The sequence below is a fragment of the Dendrobates tinctorius genome, unplaced genomic scaffold (genome assembly GCF_039654945.1).
Source record: "Dendrobates tinctorius isolate UK_male_01 unplaced genomic scaffold, ASM3965494v1 ptg000089l, whole genome shotgun sequence".
NCBI classification, from domain to species: domain Eukaryota; kingdom Metazoa; phylum Chordata; class Amphibia; order Anura; family Dendrobatidae; genus Dendrobates; species Dendrobates tinctorius.
The window spans coordinates 25,893,726-25,912,800 of record NW_027361757.1 but is presented as its reverse complement, the minus strand read 5'-3'; the positions used below and the strand labels follow the sequence as shown (position 1 = coordinate 25,912,800).

General features: G+C 43.1%; 1 protein-coding gene across 2 annotated transcripts in view; it reads right to left on the bottom strand.

Moving 5' to 3' along the window:
• The window catches only part of LOC141098279 (TBC1 domain family member 12-like), a 125,794-nt gene that overhangs the window by 50,015 nt on the left and 56,704 nt on the right, over positions 1-19,075 (bottom strand). The window contains exon 3 of one of the 2 annotated variants that reach the window (XM_073585938.1): positions 4,352-4,408. The exons of the other annotated variant lie outside the window; for it this stretch is intronic. Coding sequence (XP_073442039.1) covers positions 4,352-4,408 — 57 coding nt within the window. The remainder of the gene's footprint in view (positions 1-4,351; positions 4,409-19,075) is intronic. 2 annotated transcript variants of the gene reach the window in all.

Here is a 19,075-nt window from a genome sequence, read left to right as displayed (position 1 = left end):
CCGCACCCCCAGCCCTAACTGACAATGGCTCTACATTGAGGTCAGCTGTCAGTCAGGTTCGGGGAAGCGGCTACATGGCTGCTCTGTATAGTCAGTGCGTGACTGAACCGGCGGCGCCCACGCCTCCATGAATGAATACCGAATGCTGGCAGGGAGAATAAAGATAATTTTCTCCCCGCTGCATATGGCTTTGTACAGGTGCTGGACAGCAGCATAACGCTGTTAACCTTAGCCCCATATTTGCAGGTTAACAGCGTTAATCCTATTGACAGGTTCCCTTTAAGTTGCGTACCAGATAGTTCTCTTCTCTTTCTGTTCTCCATGCTTACTGTGGCACACACAAACATCCAATTTAGAGACTGAGTCAACTTCTGACTAGTGATGAGCGAGTATACTCGTTGCTCGGGTTTTCCCGAGCATGCTCAGGTGCCCTCCGAGTATTTTGGCGTGCTCAGAGGCATTTTTGGGGTTGTGTGTGACATGACGTCCTATTTGGCTTTTTTCCCGTCAGTTTTTTCTGTTGTTCCAAAACACACAAAGGAAATATACATGTGTACAACAGCACATGGGTAATTGCAATAATTTTCTGTGAGATATACTTCATGTTATGGAACAATTTCAAAAGGTGCCAACACACTTTGAGCTATGACTGTACATCTCTGGAAACCGTCATGGAGTCGGAGTTGGTGTCCATTTTGATGGAGTCGGTATAAAATGGACCGACTCCTAAAATATTAGCTTGGCTTACCAACTCCACAGCCTGCAGGAAACACGTGCGCACTATTTTACTAGAATGGCCGTGATTTCAATCCACACTACCTTTGTGCAGTGGAAGAAGTGTTGTCAAAGGAACAAAAAATACTCCCAAGGCCCTAATTCAACAACCAGTTTTGGAATGAACTCTTGCGAATAACTCTGTGAAATGGCACAATATTTTTGCATAACTCAAAGTTTCACAAAAAAGATGCAGGAAAGATGTATATCTTTGTACCGTGTTAGCCAGTGGATAGAAAAATATTCAGGATTGAGAGTCCTCAGTAGTTGATACCTTTTAATGGCTAACTGAAAAGATGGTAATACATTGCAAGCTTTCGAGACTACTCAGGTCTCTTCATCAGGCTAGACTAATACAAAATCTGAAGTCACATATTTATGCACAATACAGCCTAGAAAAAATGCAATAGATAAGACAAGTGACGTGAAGCAGAACTATCAATATAGGAGAGGGAGAAACATAAATATAAACATTGGACCAGTTCATAGATAAGGAGTCTGAATGTTTTATGGTCCTCTGATTGGGGTCTAGTTCTGTGTTGCCCCTTGCAATGTATTACCATCTTTTCAGTTAGCCATTAAAAGGTATCAACTACTGAGGACTCTCAATCCTGAATATTTTACAAAAAAGATGTGACTTTTTGGAAGGAGAGCAGAGCTTAGCCAGGATGGGGAAGGTGGAAGAACAATTTAGGCCACAATGTACTGTGGTCTATGACTGGAGCACATTTCTTGTGGAGCACGCCTCTTAATGAATTTGATGCCTCCTATATCAGAGATTTCTTCATTAAGACTGGTGTGCAAAACTTTATGATCTGTGGACCTAGTTGCCAAATTTGGCACAAATTAGGCAATCCGTCATGGCGGCATGTTAAACATTCTAGTAGCTTTATATAATTGAAAACCATTGAATCACAGGGAGTATAAAGGCAAAATATCATAAAATAAATAATTTATTAACATATATGCCAAATATAGATAGTACATACAATGTTACAACAGGATCAGGTAATGAAAGCTAGGTCACTGATTACATCTCTGTATGAAGTGCTCAAGGGCCATACATAAACAGCATACCACCATAGGGATAAAGTATATAAATATATGCCCGAGAAATAGCAATTCCCCAAAGTTGGAACGGGTCAAGACAAGATTAAATATCAAACATAGTATATGCCAAGTGCTTACCCATTAGCGGTATATATGTCAGGACCAAAGCCACCTGCCCCCGACGCGCGTTTCGCTGCTCTTTTTCAACCTTGACTTTATCCTCCCTGTGATTCAATGGTTTTCAAGTGCTAGTTTGGAGTGTCCTCTGTGGGGCACCTCATTGCCAAACATGGTTGTGGATCGAGTGGGTGTCCTTTATAATTTCGTGCCTTGGTTGGTCTGTATTTATTATTAGCTTTATATATTGTAGAAATGTTGCATCTGGTCAATCTATTCAGACTGTTTTTACATGATATTTACTATATTTCCACTTTAATGTAGAGCAGTATACAAGGAGCCCGTCACAGGACATAACATGCTAACGGCACACGTCCTATACAACTGCTCGCAATGGTCATTAAAGGGAACCAGTCAGCAGGATTGTGCACAGTAACCTACAGACACTGTCAAGTTGGCGTTGTTATACTGATTAACCCCCTTCATGACCAGAGCCTTTTTCAGTTTTGCGTTTTCTTTTTTTGCTCACCTTCTTTCCAGAGCCATAACTTTTTTATTTTTCCGTCAATATGGCCATTTGAGGGCTTGTTTTTGCGGGACGAGTTGTAGCTTTGAACGACACCATCGGTTTTACCATGTCATGTACTAGAAAATGGGAAAAAAATTCCAAGTGCGGTGAAATTGCAAAAAAAAGTGCAATCCCACACTTGCTTTTTGCTTGGCTTTATTACGGTAGGTTCACTAAATGCTAAAACTGACCTGCCATTATGATTCTCCAGGTCATTACAAGTTCATAGACACCAAACATGTCTAGGTTCTTTATCTAAAATTCCAAACTTTGCTAAAAGAAAAAAAATATTACGCCACTTTCCGATAACCGTAGCGTCTCCATTTTTCGTGATCTTGGGTTGGGTGAGAGCTTATTTTTTGCGTGCCGAGCTGACATTTTTAGTGATTCCATTTTGGTGCAAATACAATCTTTTGATCGCCCGTTATTGCATTTTAATGAAATGTCGCGGCGACCAAAAAAAAAAATAACGAAATTCTGGCATTTTGCATTTTTTTTTCGCTATACCGTTTAGTGATTGGATTAATCCTCTTTTTATTGATAGATCGGGTGATTTTGAAAGCGGCGATACCTAATGTGTGATTGTTTTTATTGTTTTATTTTGAATGGGGCAAAAGGGGGAGTGATTTAAACTTATTTTATCTATTTTTTAAACCCTTTTTTTTTTTTTTTTTTACCTTGCATCAATAGTCTCCATAGAAGACTAGAAGCTGGCACAACTTGATCGGCCCTGCTACATAGAGGCGATGAGCAGACCGCCACTAAGTAGCAGAATTGTCATGCCGACGCACCGGAGACCAGCGATAATGTGACACGGGTCACCGGTGAGCGCATTTCCGGACTAATGCACCATTTAAATTCTGCTGTCAGCGTTTGACAGCGGCATTTAACTAGCCAATAGTCGTGGGTGGATCGCGATTCCACCCGCGACTATTGCGGGCACATGTCAGCTCTTCAAAACAGCTGACATGTCCCGGAAAAGATGTGGGCTCACCGCCGGCGTAATAGCATGTTCGACGTCGATATGGGTTTATGGCAGGTCTCTGATCCTTCACGGACATGCCATTTATTTTACACACTGCATATAATATTATGAGGGGGAGAAAAAAATTAACATTCATCAACATGGCATCGGCAGTGTAGCATGATACATGCCTCAAATGGCTATATGTATTTATGCTTTATTCCTATCGTGGGGGGAATGATAGACATCAAAATGGCATTGGCATCTGCAGAAAAGCATCTATTGTGTTCTGAAAGATACTACTGTGCAGGCGCCGCCGATGCCATTTTGATGGATGCAATTTTTTTTTTTTTTTTTTTACGGCACAGCATTAGGACTAAAGCATAAATGCATATAGGCATATATCATGCTACAGCGCAGGCGCTGCCGCCATTTTGAGGAATGTAATTTTTTTTTGCACCCACACAATATGATATGCAGTATGTAAAATAGGGGGCAGGTTAGTGGAATATGTAATCAGAGCACCACATGAAGACCCCTCCACAGGCCGCCCCGGAGCACGAGCATTTCATTAACTGAAAACTACAAATAAAGCTTAAACAACAACCGTAAGATGGATTTCATCACCAGGTTATCTTTGTAATCAGTATAAAAGCGCCGACCTGACACTGTCTGTAAGTTACTGTGCACAATCCTGCTGACAGGTTCCTTTTAATGGTCAGACATGCAACGTGCAGCGCTGTCGCTGGGTTCGGACACACATTAGATGCAATGGTTTTGATGTATGGGATGCAATAAACATGCACAAGACTTGACTGTCAGACAGCCCATGCATGGAGCAAACGGTAACTAAGAAATGAATATATTAAATTCCATACCCCTGTGTTTAATAGATTTGGTGTGGAGACTGAAGAGAGACTGCCAGAACTGTCATCCTAATGAGAAAAGCAGAAGTAAAGCCTTAGTGACACACCAAACATGGAGGAAAAGAGCGCAATCATGTCATCTGTGGTATAAAAAAAACATGTGAAATACTCAATACTGTTATATCTGCCCACATCCTAACACAGCATCAGCGCTTTCTTCTGTCTACAGCACATCCTCCTGACCATAGGTTTTAACCAAAAGTATGTGGACAGCCTACACAGGGCGCCTGTGGGAAAACACAAGTCTAAAGAAGCATAAAATAGTATAAACTAGTAAAATAATCACCTAATCAAGGCACTGTTGCTAAGGTAACATTTTATATAAAAAATAACATTATGTCTATGAGTGAATGCTGAGGAAAATGATTGGCAGAAGTGGTCACAGTAATGATGGGATGTGATGTCATTGCGACCAGAGGAGAGGTGTTTGAATAGACAAGCAATAGTTTTATTCATTTTTGGCTTTTTGCCCCTTTTTTTTTTTTAAATTCCAGACAACCCCTTTATGCAACTTCTGCACTATTACAGTAAATCTCCGTCTTGCCAAAGACCTCCATGACTGCCCCATAGCTCTTCATTCATTGCAGTTTACCTTAAGAAAGCGGTTTATCTTATAGTTATATGCAGGGCTGTGGAGTCGGTATAAAATGAACCGACTCCTAAAATATATAATAAATTGGGTACAGTAGTTCAATGCACCTTGTGGGGAATATTTTTTTCATAAAAATTTAGGAAAGTTTGAAATGTCCTATAAATGACTGTCCTATTCCTGATTTAAGATATAGACGTTTAGCGGAGATGAATCTGTGCTGAAGTTTATGTTCATGATAAATAGTGAAGCTCCTCCTCTACAGATAAGGGGAAAAAATAAACACACAGGGAAGGAATGCCTGCATTCATCTCAGAACTTCTGGAGTGAACAGGAAAGCAGGATTAAGGTAAGGGTACAGTCACATTTAGCGATGCACCAGCGATCCCGACAATGATACGATCCGGTCAGGATCGCTGGTGCATCGCTAATGGTCGCTAGTGAGCTGCCTAACAGGAAGATCTCACTAGCGATGCAGCAGCGGTCGGGGGTCGTTACTTACCTGTCAGACGCGGCGATGAAGACGTCCTCCCGCCCGCGTCCACGCGTCGCTCATCGGCGCCACAGGAAGCCCAGCAGGAAGCAGCCGACGAGAAACGGCCCAGGACGTTCTCGCGCGATCAGCGATAACGAGCGGGGGAGCCGGTCGGAGGCAAGTATCACACGTAGCGATATCGCTAGCAATATCGCTGCTGCGTCACAATATCGGTGACGCTTAAGCGATATCACTAGTGATCTCGCTTAGTGTGACAGGCCCTTAAAGCACTTCTTAAAGCATATATAAACTTTCAATAAACTGTGCATAAATCAATAGTCCAGTATATGTTGTCTTTGTATGCTTGATGTTTTAGTTTGTTTTTCCTATTAGCACCTGTTTGGAGAAATTAGCTGGCTCTGATGACTTATATACACTATACATAGAATATAAGGGAAAAACTTTTCTAACATCTCAAATTCGGAAATACAGTAACATGATCGATGAGGACATATTTGTGTCTGTGTGTTCTGGAATATGATTCAGCACAAACCTGCTCCCTCCCCCCTCTTCATAGACGGTGAAGAAATATGATGTGAAGCATTTAGTGAGCTGTACCCTGAAACAAGCCTGACATTGAAAGTTCAGAGTAAAGGTATCAAACTTTATACTTGTCTGTCCTATTGTTTTATGTAAAGATTGTTTTATTTCGATCCTAAATTATACAGTGCATGATTCCCTATTCTTGCAAGAATTTCAATATACCTTTTTTTTTTTTTACAGGACAAAATTATTTTTAGAGCGAATTTACATAATTACAAAATGTCTAAGAAGTATCTTCTAAAGTCAGCTGTATTTGAGCATTTTACAGTGACTCGAGATAAAAAACACTGTGTCACAGAGTAAGTGACCCAGATGAAAACAAATGCTGTGATGCCAAAATCACTGCATACTCCGGCAGTGATAAAAATGTTCCTTCTAGAGCTTTCAATCTAAAAAGACATTTACAACACTGCCTCTCAGAAGTTTACAAAGCTGTGATTGAAAAAGATCACAGCAGCACCAAGAAACCCGTGCCCAGCACTTCCCGCCAGGCATTGGAGGGGGAAAGAGCATCTCAAACATCAGTTACAAGATATTTTGTAAGTGACAAAGTTACTGTAACAATGACAGCAGATATGTTTAAAAGACAGCTCACACAGATTGTGGTGAATGACAGTGTACAATTATTTGCACAACCAGCTTTTACAGCTCTTCATGGAGAAATGGCCCGCAAACTTGGTGTTTCTCTGGAAAGAGAAAGTATTAGAAAATTAGTGACTGAAGAAGCCCTTAACCAAAAGGAAGATCTTAAAAAGACTGTTTCTTAAAATGGATGCCTGCACAAGTCACAGAGTGAACTATTTTGCCATCAACGTTCAATATTTTTGTGACAACAAAAATATTGCTACTAAGACGCTGGCAGTGAAAGACACTAAAGCTCATCACAGCAGCCAGTTTCTCCAGACCTTAGTGGAAAAAGTTCTGCAAGATTATGAACTCACAAAAGAACAGGTTCTTACTATTGTAACCGATAATGCTTCAAACATGATAAGTGGAATTAAACTGATGAATGAGAGTAATGAAGGTGAACAGCGGCTAGAAGAACATTTCACATTCAGTATGTTGGAGATGGAAGGCAACAGTCCTGTTCCCATAACAGAGGAACAGACAGATATTACTACAGAACAGCAAATGATTCTTTACAATTAGATAATCTTGTTGAAGCTGCTTCACACCTTTCCTATTCATCATATGCGCTGTGTTGTGCACATGCTGCAGCTGGCAATAAGAGATAGTCTGCAAGAGGGACATGCTGGAACTCTGATTAGCAAAGTGAGGAAATTAGCTATTGCTGCCAGAACCCCCCCAAATTGATTCCATCTTGAAGAGACGTGCTGGAAAAGGGGCAATTGTGGTTCATGCCTCTCGGTGGGGCAGCACCTATTTAATGACTGAGCGATTTCTTAAGCTGAAACCCTTCATTGTAGATATGGCCAACCCTCATGTAGCACTACATGAAGGTCAATGGACACAGGTGGCTGAATTGAAGGAATTGGTTCATCACCCATTTACAGTGACTAAAGTTACAAGCTGAGGATTTAACTCCTGGCATTTTTATTCCATATTCCATTAGACCCTAAATTCTACTTGCTCAATATCCCCCCATTCCAAATTGGAAATAGGATTCAGCGGATTCTTTTACATCTGACCACAGTTGCGAGATGTTTAATAGCAAGGAAATGGAAGCTGGCTTATTCTCCGTCACTCAACGAGTTGCATTTCCGGATACAGGATATATAAAGTATGGAGCACCTCACAGCTTTAATAAATAATACGTTTGCGGCTGTGTGCACACGTTGTGGATTTTTAGCGTTTTTGCCGCGTTTTTTCACGGCAAAAGCACTGCGTAAACGCAAAAGATCCGCAACCCATTGTAGTCCATGACATTCCACACATGCTGTGCTAATGCTGTGTATTTTTTCCACAGCGGAATCGCATCGCAGAAAAATACGCATGTCCGTTAATTTTGCGGAATCGCGGGGATTCTGCACACATAGGAATACATTGTTCTGCTTACTTTCCACATGTGACTATGCCCACCATGCGCAAAGTAAGCGGAAAATGTGCGGATGGTACCCAGGGCCTGGAGGAGAGGAGACTCTCCTCCAGGCCCTGGGTACCATATCCTTGTGGAAAAAAAAGAATTAAAATACAAAGTCGTGATATTCTCACCTTCCGGCGTCCCCTGCAGCATTCCCAGACCTCAGCGATGCTCCCGCCAACTTCCGTTCCCAGTGATGCCTCGTGACAATGACCTCTGATGATGTAGCGGTCTCGTGAGATGCTACGTCATATGGGGTCATTGTCGCAAGGCATCGCTGGGAACGGGACTTGCTGGGAGCATCGCTGAGGCCTAGGAACGCTGCGGGGGACGCCGGAAGGTGAGAATATCACAATTTTTTTATTATTTTTAACATTATATCTTTTACTACTGATGTTGCATAGTCAGCCTCAACAGTAAAAAGTTGGTCACACTTGTCAAACACTATGTTTGACGAGTGTGACCAACCTGTCAATTTTCCAAGCGATGCTACAGATCGCTTGCAAAATGCTAGTTTTTCTGCGGGAATTAGCGGCAGGGAGTTGCGGAAATTTCCGCGGCAATTCCGCACGTGTGCACATAACCTGAAAGTTTTGAAGTAACGTGGAATCTGTGGGATGTATACTGGGCTCAGAAGGCTTAATATCGATATTTACTCAGTAAAATGTGCCATCTTTCCCTTGGATCTTTTTGCCATCCCTCCCTCGTGTTTTACATTGTCAATTATATTTGTCTCCATTATGTTTATTAACGGATTTGCATTGAATGTTTACATGCATTGTATCCTGGTGTGATCTCATTGTGTAAATTTCTATTGAAAAATCAATAAATATCCAGTTATTAAAAAAAAAAAAAAAAAAAAAGTAGTGGAAGAACTTCTTGTTTTGCCTGTCCCAAAGAGGAGGTTTAATCGCAGATGGCATTGCTGCTTCAATGAAACGGAGAGAGACACAGCTATTGGAAAATAAAATTTGTCTGGCAGCTGTTTATGTGGACCCAAGTCATCGTATACTGCTTGATGATCAACAGCTTACTAAAGGAAAAGCAGCTCTGACTGAGGTAGCAGTTAGGATGAGTGGCCTACAAGAGGACTGCCAGGCGCAAGAGGACTCGGGACCGACCAGTGCTGCTGCTGCCGTTTCTTCATCCTCATCAGATGAGAAGTTTGATTTTGAAAGTATTTGGAAGACATGGACCAGGCAAAGCGTTGCCGCAGGAAAAAAAGACCCAATTCCAATAAAAAATAGTTTGACCATATCTCAGCATCATTTTTCACTTGCTCTCGAAGTAGAAGAGTTCAATCGGTCATCAAAACTGACTGTGCACGAGGAAATGCCTTTATATCCTGAAATGGTTAGAGATGTTGCATGTGGTTAAAATAATTAGGTCAGATTTGAGGTCATCTATGAAGGAGGATCTGATGGAGGCGATACATTTCTCAGAACAAATTCATAGACAGCACAAATGTTATTCAGTACGTTTTTGTTGAAAACGTTTTTTTCCCCCCATCTACTGCATAGTGCATAATAAATTTTAAATATGCAAAAGTTTTTTGTTCTAAAGTTGAATTCCAATAAATATATTTTAGGTTCTAAATGGCTTGATTATTGTATCATAATAATGATTAAAAACCTAATGTTGCCATTTTACTACAGTAAATTTATCACTTAAACATGAAGCATGTATGAGGGAGTCGGAGTCATGGAAATGGAGGAGTTAGAGGTTTGGCTTACTGACTCCACAGCCCTGGTTATGTGTCAGTGTACCTCGTTGTATAGAATAGTACCTAGTTCTTACCTTTTATCACACTTTATCATTTGTTGCATGGTCATATTAGTTCGGAATACCTCACAATATCTACTATCTAATATCTATTTTTCTACCCACTTACAACAAAGTAATTCATTACAAATACACTGCGTAAATTGTTTTCCACATTAGTGATTAGTCACAGAATTATCCCCCAGTTACCAGGAAAGGAAGTGGTGTAGTGTAATACTGTGTAACATCACTGTCCTCATCCTGGCATTGAGAGATATGGTGACATTCAGGCTATCGCTGCTCCGTTACTCCCAATACTGCGCGGAAACTAGTCATATAATTAGGGGGATGACCACATACCCTCCATCACCAGACATTAAGCTGGTCACTACAGCCACATTACCAATGGAACGCCATTCATTCTGAAAAGACATTACTGCTATAAACAGATCTCTGCGCAAAAGCAGCTTTATCTGGCAAGGAAAAGGACGGACTACTGATGAGGAACCACTACTGGAGTAGGAGAAGGCCATCTGGATATTATGTCTAGAGATAATACACATATTAAATTAGGAAAGGGCCTGTGTAGCAGACTCGCTGGGCAAGGCACCACCAGCCATGTAGGACGGACGGAGGAGCAACTTCTCACTGCAGCCATGTGGTGTACGAAGCAGGAGGCTTGAGATCAACGGGCTGATGGCAAGCAATCATACATTAATCACAGCCTGTACAAAAATTACGTATGTTCATATTGTTTATTACGGGCTTCATTTTAAAGGGGGGTCACCTAGTGCAAATAAGTGAATAGGTGACAGGATACTGATTGGTAAGGGCTGACTGGAACCTGCATAGACTGATTAAAGTTGCTCAGTCTGCCAAAGATAAATGCAGTGGCAGCGCCCATTCCCATCTGCCGCTCCATTCATTATCTGTGCTGCCAGTTAGAGCCGAGCACAGTGCTCGGCAGCACCCTAGGAGACAAATGGAGTGGGGGGTCGCGCATGGGCCAGGCCACTGCATTTAATGGGAGAAAAAATTACTCATTCTGTCAAATAAGTGCAGGTGTCAGCATCAATTATCCTGAAGAATGGTTATAACTTAAAGGGTTTGTCCAGTGAAAAGAACCTATAATATATCTATATAAACAAAATACAGTATACAATAATTATAATTCCACATGTGTTAATTCACAGCTTTGATGCCTTCAGAGTGAATCTACAGTTTTCATAGTCATGAAAATAAAGAAAACTCTTTGAACGGGAAGGTGTGTCCAAACTTTTGGTCTGTACTGTGAATATATATATATATATATATATATATATATATATATATATATATATATATATATATATACATACACACACACATATATACACACACACATACATATGTGGATGAAGGACCACCACATCAAATCCCTGTCATGGGCAACCGAATCCCCAGACCTGAACCCCATTGAAAACCTCTGGAATGTCATCAGGAGGATGGTGGACAATTTTGCACCAGAAGCATTCTGAAAGACTGGTGGCAAGCCTGCCAAGATGCATGAAAGCTGCGATTAAAAATCATGGTTAGTCCACAAAATATTGATTTCTGAACTCTTCCTGAGTTAGTATTGTTGTTGCTAAATGATTATGAACTTGTTTTCTTTGCATTATTTGAGGTCTGCAAGCACTGGGGGGTTTTAATTTTGACCATTTCTCCTTTTCAGAAAAAAACAAAACAAAATTTATTGCTTGGAAATTCAGAGACATGTTGTCAGACTAAACGAACAATTTACATTTTTACTAAGAAATATACCTATCAAGAGAAAAATCAGGCAAACTGAACATTTGAAAGTGGTCTCAATTTTTGCCTCCCACATGGGTAAGCATTACATGGTGGAGACTGTTGCTGGGGTCTGACATTGTCTCTTGGTTTACCCCCTGTACTTATTAGGACTTTATATGAGGAGTCCCTGTCATTATTTGGGTAGTAAACCCCAGGATTAGTTGACACTTCGATACTTTGCCCCATACTATGTCCCCTCATGTAGGTGACTGACATCTATTGCGTGCTCAGTTTTTCTGGTGTCTATTGTCACCATATTCACTTGTCTAGCTTAACTTATTATGTCTTTTATATGTAAGTACCATTTTTGTAATTAATAAAGTCTCCTGTTATAGTTATAATGGAGGGTGTTGGCTTAATTAATGGAGTTAATTATTTAAGTATTTGGGGCATTTAACTCAGCAGTTCTTGTGGAGGTACACACATAACATAGGTATGAAAAAATATATGTCCAGGCAAACAAATAATCTAACTCCAAGAAAATTTAATTCTTTTCATAGGTTTGCCGATTTGAAAAATTTGATTTGAAAGTGATTTTTAATGCTGACAAAATAGAGAAAAGGTCCAGTGCTATTGTTATAGAAGGACTGCGTAGGAAAGCAAGAAGCATCTGTCCCTTTGAAGAGGTTTACAAGGCGCAGCCCTGGGATACTTGAGATGCCTATCCCACTCCTCGCACACATTCCAAAATTCTCAATCATTTCCTTACCAATCTCAACAAGAAGCTAACAACCTGTCCCAGCTACACAGTAGCATCATCAGTCTAGAGCAGCTAGATAAATGTACTCTAATAGTGGGACAATCAGTGTACATTAATAGGTATAGCCCCAATTGCGTCCAACAGAAGGGGCTGATATTGATCCATTGTAGGAGTCGTTGAGCCGCCATTACCACACCATCAAGTGAATGATGGTTGTTTCCATAAACCCATATGCAAAAATGTAGCTACCAGGGGGGGGCTGATACAGTTGAAAGCAATGATGAGAGAGGAGGCGTCACTCTCTCTCTCCCATCATTCCCCCCTCTGTGTATGGAGGAGCTGCGGACTTCCTCCGTGAAGCTCCACCTTCTCCGGTCAGCTCCGCCTCCGTCGGCATGCAGCCTGCATTCCGTATCTTTAGCATTAGGTATGCAGGCCGTGCCAATGTAAGCAGATGCCTCCGCATGCATCGTTTTGACGGTGCGGCGACCTGCACCGAATGCAACATGTTGCGTTTGAACCTGTTGAAATATGTGTTTTATAAACCAATAACATTTTGAATAAAAAAAAAAAGCTTTCACTGTATCCAGTATACATATAGGTCATCATTTGTCAGATTTAAGATCAGGACAAGTCATGAAACTTTTTTTTTTTTTTTTTTTTTTAATTTAACAAAAAACACAAAGGCTTCCTAAGCATTTAAAAAGGTTTCTTAGTCTGTTTCAGTATGGAGCACAATGCAGCTCCATTATACTGTACGGTGCACTATGCGGCTCCATTATACTGTACGGTGCACTATGCGGCTCCATTATACTGTACGGTGCACTATGCGGCTCCATTATACTGTACGGTGCACTATGCGGCTCCATTATACTGTACGGTGCACTATGCGGCTCCATTATACTGTACGGTGCACTATGCGGTTCCATTATACTGTACGGGGCACTGTGCGGCTCCATTATACTGTACGGTGCACTATGCAAGTCCATTATACTGTACGGTGCACGATGCAAGTCCATTATATTGTACGGTTCACTATGCGGGTCCAATGTACTGTACGGTGCACGATGCAAGTCCATTATACTGTACGGTGCACTATGCAAGTCCATTATACTGTACGGTGCACTATGCAAGTCCATTATACTGTACGGTGCACTATGCAAGTCCATTATACTGTACGGTGCACGATGCAAGTCCATTATACTGTACGGTGCACTATGCAAGTCCATTATACTGTACGGTGCACTATGCGAGTCCATTATACTGTACGGTGCACTATGCGAGTCCATTATACTGTACGGTGCACTATGCGAGTCCATTATACTGAATATTGTATTGAGCACTATTTCGTGCCATTATACTGTATGAAGCACATTATGGAGCCATTACACTGTGGAGCACTATGAGGGGCCATTATACTGTATGGAGCACAATGTGGGGGGTCATTATACTGTACAGTGCACTATGTGAAGGCCATTATAATGCATGGTGCACTATGTGGGGCTATTATACTGCATGGAGGTCTATGCGAGGCCATTACCGGTATATTGTATGGGGCACTTTGTGGGGCTCTTACACTACATGGTGCAGAATGTGGGGCCATTATACTGTATGGTGCACTAAGTGGGGCTTTTATAAGTTTCCAAACTTGTTTGTGATCCATTATTTTCTCTGGTCCAAGAAAACGTCTACGTGAATGTGCGTCAATGCTTATTATTTCCTTTTCACATAAGGTTGGCTACCCAATGCTTAAAGGATACCTATCACCAATCTGGGGGAGAAATAGAGCACGCAGGTCAAAATTAGCAATTTTACTAAACGTTTCCGTCAAAAGTGCCAAGTGTCCCCGAAAGAACCTGATCTACTAAAGGCAGGCCCAAATTTCCAGGTTGTGGGATCCCGCCATTCAGGCTATGTGCACACGTATGCAGAAAATTTCTGCATAAAAACAGGACTCCTTCCCAGAAAACGTGCGGTTTTTTTCATGCGTTTTTACCGTGCATCCCCAGACACTCAGAAAATAGCCAGAAATGCGGAATTTACCGCGAAATTAATGAGCATGCTGCGTTTTTTACCGCAAAGCTTTTTTTTGCGGTAAAAAACGCATCAATATGCACAAAAAGTGCAAAATGCATTAAAACGAACGGGAAGCTTCTTTTAAGTGTTTGCGCGGATTTTTTGGTAAATCCGCGGGAAAAACGCAAAAAAAACGCTGTGTGTGAACACAGCCTCAGAGTGAGATCTCAAAAACCTCCATGGCTCCTATCGCCGGAAAAGAGTGAGATCTCACTCTCTGCACTCATACTATGCTGCTACATTCTTTATCCCGGCCATTAATGAATGGTGAAATGCGAGCGCACCGGGCTTCTGTTGAACAGAGCATGGACAGGATTTTGAGCTTAACATAGGGGACGCCATCCATATAGCGAGGCAAGGGTGCTCAAGGAGGTGCTGAGGTCAGTCTGGAAGAAGCCACTGGATGGGTCAGCTGTCACTTCCCTATGGAGCCTCATGTAAATAAAGCTAGTTTGCACATGTATACCAGGTTTTGGGCAGTAAGAAATGACACTGGGGTAACGAATTACAGTGATGGGAGCGGTTCAGTCAGAAATGGGAAACATGCTGACAGCTTCTCTACGGAGCAGTACTGAGGACACTGCAATGGGGTGGCCATACGTTCTGATTTTGAAATGCAAGTTGGAACAGATTTTCTATTCAGATGACCAACTGCTACAGAGTAGCCATAGATGTATAATTACACAGAGAACAGGGAACAGTCACAAAGTCATAAGATCGCAGCCAATGCTGGTGAATATGGTCATGAAAGGACAACTGGGGAGATTCCGGTCATTGCCCTGCAACTTGAAAAACTGCATGTAACAGATCTGCCATTATTACATGCCATTATTTGGTAATTAAGCGGAGATATTCTTGTGTAAAATGGGGTCTGCTGCTCTACCATGTATCATGAATAAAAAAGGTGAATTGTTACGTGGCAGAGGGGGGCTTCCTTAGTAAGTGTGCCTGGCTGCAGCCACTACCTCTGCACCACTCACACCTACGCTCCTTTTTTGTATACTGGCGGACTGATGTGAATGGCAATAAGGGTACAATGAAACCAGTCACACTAGGAAAGGCTCGAGATCAGAAACTACATTTCCTGGATTCGATATAAAGAAATAGGGGCATGAAAAAAGGGAGGGCGCCAATACTGCGTGCCAGAGATAAGAGGGAGGAGAACCCACACATGGCCAGGCTGCTCCGCAAGATATCAGGCTGCACACACACACTTCGTGGCTTTGAATGAACGGCCACTGATGAGATCACAGGAGAAATAACGGAATTCAGAGTAAAAGGCTAAATGTGCTGACACATGTGGATACAGTGTACATTTTCATTTTGGTTGGAGCCTCGATAATATACATAACAGTTCTACTTAGAAAACCCGTTCCTAAATGCCGAGTCCACCGTGCTAAATATGAAAAGCTTATACTCACTGGTGCTTACATGGCATTTATGTCACCGGCTGCTACCGTAACTATTTCATCAGAACAGACGATCACCCCCAGAGTTGGCTGCAGCTTTCAGGTGACATATTGTCACGGGAGCACCGAGAGACCTGACACCAACACTGCAGGAACGGCACTGGTGTGGGAGGAGAGTATACGGTCTTCCTATTCTCTCAACATGTGGTTGTCCAAGTACAAGGGCAGATGCCACAAGAGGCTACAAACAACGCCCACTGCAGGTGACAATAAAGAGCACAAGGGTCCAACGACACAGCCATTAAACAGGTTCACTTATTCGCCCCTGCCCAAGCGGGTGCTGCCTCTGGCCAGTTAGGACTGCTGCGCGGAGGGACCCTTTACTGCCCAAGAACTAAAGGGGTTTTACATAGCACATTTCAATCAATAGACCTTGGAATAATAATAATAACTTCCACAATTGGATGTGTTAAAAAATTATGTAATTGAGCCGAGATAATCTTATACTATGTAATGGCTGTGACCGTAGAGGGGATGAGGCATAAAGAGTATACGGGCAGCTGATGATTCTGTGACGTATAACATTTCACTGCCTTTTTTAAATTGCTTTTTTTTTTTTTTTTTTTCTCCAATGTGTTATATGATCTAGTCATTTGGAAAACCATGTGTGCCCCTGACACGGGTGCAGGCTTGCATATTTTAATCAAAATGTCAACTGATAGTTCCCGTAAGTGTGAGAATCATGTGGGAATAGTGGATGAGGGCAGGTATATCTCGCCCAGATTCCTTTCCTATGTGGCCTAGTCTGGTCAGTATCGCACCTGCTTGCTAATGAATAATGGGAGGTGGATATAAAAGGATGCCAGGTGGTTGTGTGAGTGTCTCAGCCTGGGAACACAGAGAGCCTGTCTGTGTGAGAGACACTCGTGAGTGAAAGCAGTGCCCACTGCAACTGTGGTTTGGCTGGACGGGAGAAGCCCGCCAGTTGGTAGTTAGGTTGTCCATTGTTTAGTTAGTGCCGGACAGGCAAGGATTTGTTTTATGTTTTATTTCCTTTTGCATTGCTTTCACCATTAATAAACCTGACCCAGTGTCAGTTATACCCGAATCCCAGCTCTGCACCTGAGTTTCATGCTGAATGCACGTGACCTTTGACCCCAGCAAAGGCGATCCCCGGAGTGTTTTATCACATTGTGGTGGAGAACGCGGGCATCACGTTGCAAGCATGAGCATGGAGGACGTGGTGAAAGCGCTGGTACAGTCCACCGCCGTCCAGCAAGAAGCTAATCGGGTGATGATGGCCCAGCTGAAGGAGTTGGTGGACATGACAGCTACCGATCGTTCGCTTCTCCAGCAGGTGGCGCAGCGCCTGGCAAGCCTACATGAGGTTAACCTGGAAGCCGAGTAGAGAGTGATTCACGTGAGTCGGTACTGGCAGAAGATGACGACCGAAGATGACGTCGAGGCATACCTGACTACGTTTGAACGGACGGCGGTGCGAGAAAAATGGCCGAAGGCACGATGGGCCGGCCTGATTGCCCCGTTTCTTTCCGGTGAGGCCCAAAAGGCGTATTATGACTTAGAGCCTGAAGCTGCGCAGGACTTTGACAAACTGAAAGCCGAGATCTTGGCCCGGCTGGGAGTGACGACCGCTGTCCGTGCACAGAGAGTGCATCAATGGACTTATCAGCCAGATAAACCACCGCGGTCACAGATGTTCGACCTGATCCACGTGACAAAGAAGTGGCTACAACCCGAGGTGCTGACAGCGCCAGAGATAATCCAGAGAGTCGTCATGGACAAGTACCTGAGAGCTCTACCGCCAGCCCTGAGGAAGTGGGTAAGCCATGGAAATCCTACGACGGCAGATCAACTGGTGGATCTGGTTGAACGTTACTCCGTGGCGGAAGGACTCCGAGACGACGTTACCCCACCTTGTTCTTCATCATCTCCACGTGGAACCGGTAAGACTGTTCCAGGGAGTAGGGGAGATGGAAAAATCCCTAAGACAGTGGGGGAGGAAAATGGGACTGCCCGCACTGCGATGCCGAGAGTAACGAACTATGGTCTAAGCAAGGGGCCCTTTAGGTGTTTCCGCTGCCAAGAGATGGGACATATTGCTGCGAACTGTCCGGTCACTACTGAACCCATGCAGTGCGACGTCACAGACTCTAAAAACCACAAGTCTATGGTTGCACGGGTAGTGAGTGTGAATGCCGGTCAAAAGGATGTGGAGAAACACTTGTGTGATTTAACTGTTGATGGCAAAAATGTGGTGGCATTGTTAGACTCGGGAAGTGTGGTGACTCTGATGAAGGCCAGTCTGGTGTCAGCCCCGACTGGACCATCAGACAAATTTTCTGTAACGTGTGTGCATGGAGACACCTGTTCGTACCTCACCACGGTCATATGCATTACTACTTCCTATGGGTCTGTGCAACATAAAGTGGGACTCGTCCCGGCGTTATTGCATGATGTTATCCTGGGCCGGGATTTTCCCCACTTCTGGCAATTGTGGGAGAATCAGTTGATGCCCTTGGGTAATCGTGTACATGATTCTTCTCCCAGGGCGCGTGGGGGTCCCGAACCCCTGGAAGAGGTCTCCCCGGAAGACTCGGGGGAAGAGTCTGCGGGAAATGACCTGCAGTTCCCGTTTTCAGTCATGGCGGGTGATACGGAGGAGACCGGGGAAGAGGAGGAGGCCGACTGCCGTCCACCTCCCCGTTTGCCGGATTTAGAAGTTCAGAAAGATGACTTCCAAAGCGAGCAAATAAAGGATCCTACCCTTTCTCAGGCTAGGACAAATGTAAAAGTGATAAATGGGGTAGCCGTAGAACCTGGCTCTAGGCTGGCATATCCTTACATGGTTCTGGAGAATGATTTACTCTATCAGATAGAGAAAAAGGGGGAAGATACGGTGCAACTATTAGTCGTGCCAAAACCCTACCGGCGGCAGGTGCTGGACCTGGCCCACGGACATGTGATGGGAGGTCACCTGGGAGTCCAGAAAACCACCGAAAGGATGTTTTGTTTGGCCAGGCATGCATCACGATATTCGTGTATATTGTGAGTCTTGTCCTGACTGTCAAGCCTCTGCACCTAAGCCCCGGTTCTGTAGCCCTTTGGTACCCCTACCTATTATTGAAGTCCCGTTTGAGAGGATTGGGATGGATTTAGTTGGACCCCTTCCAC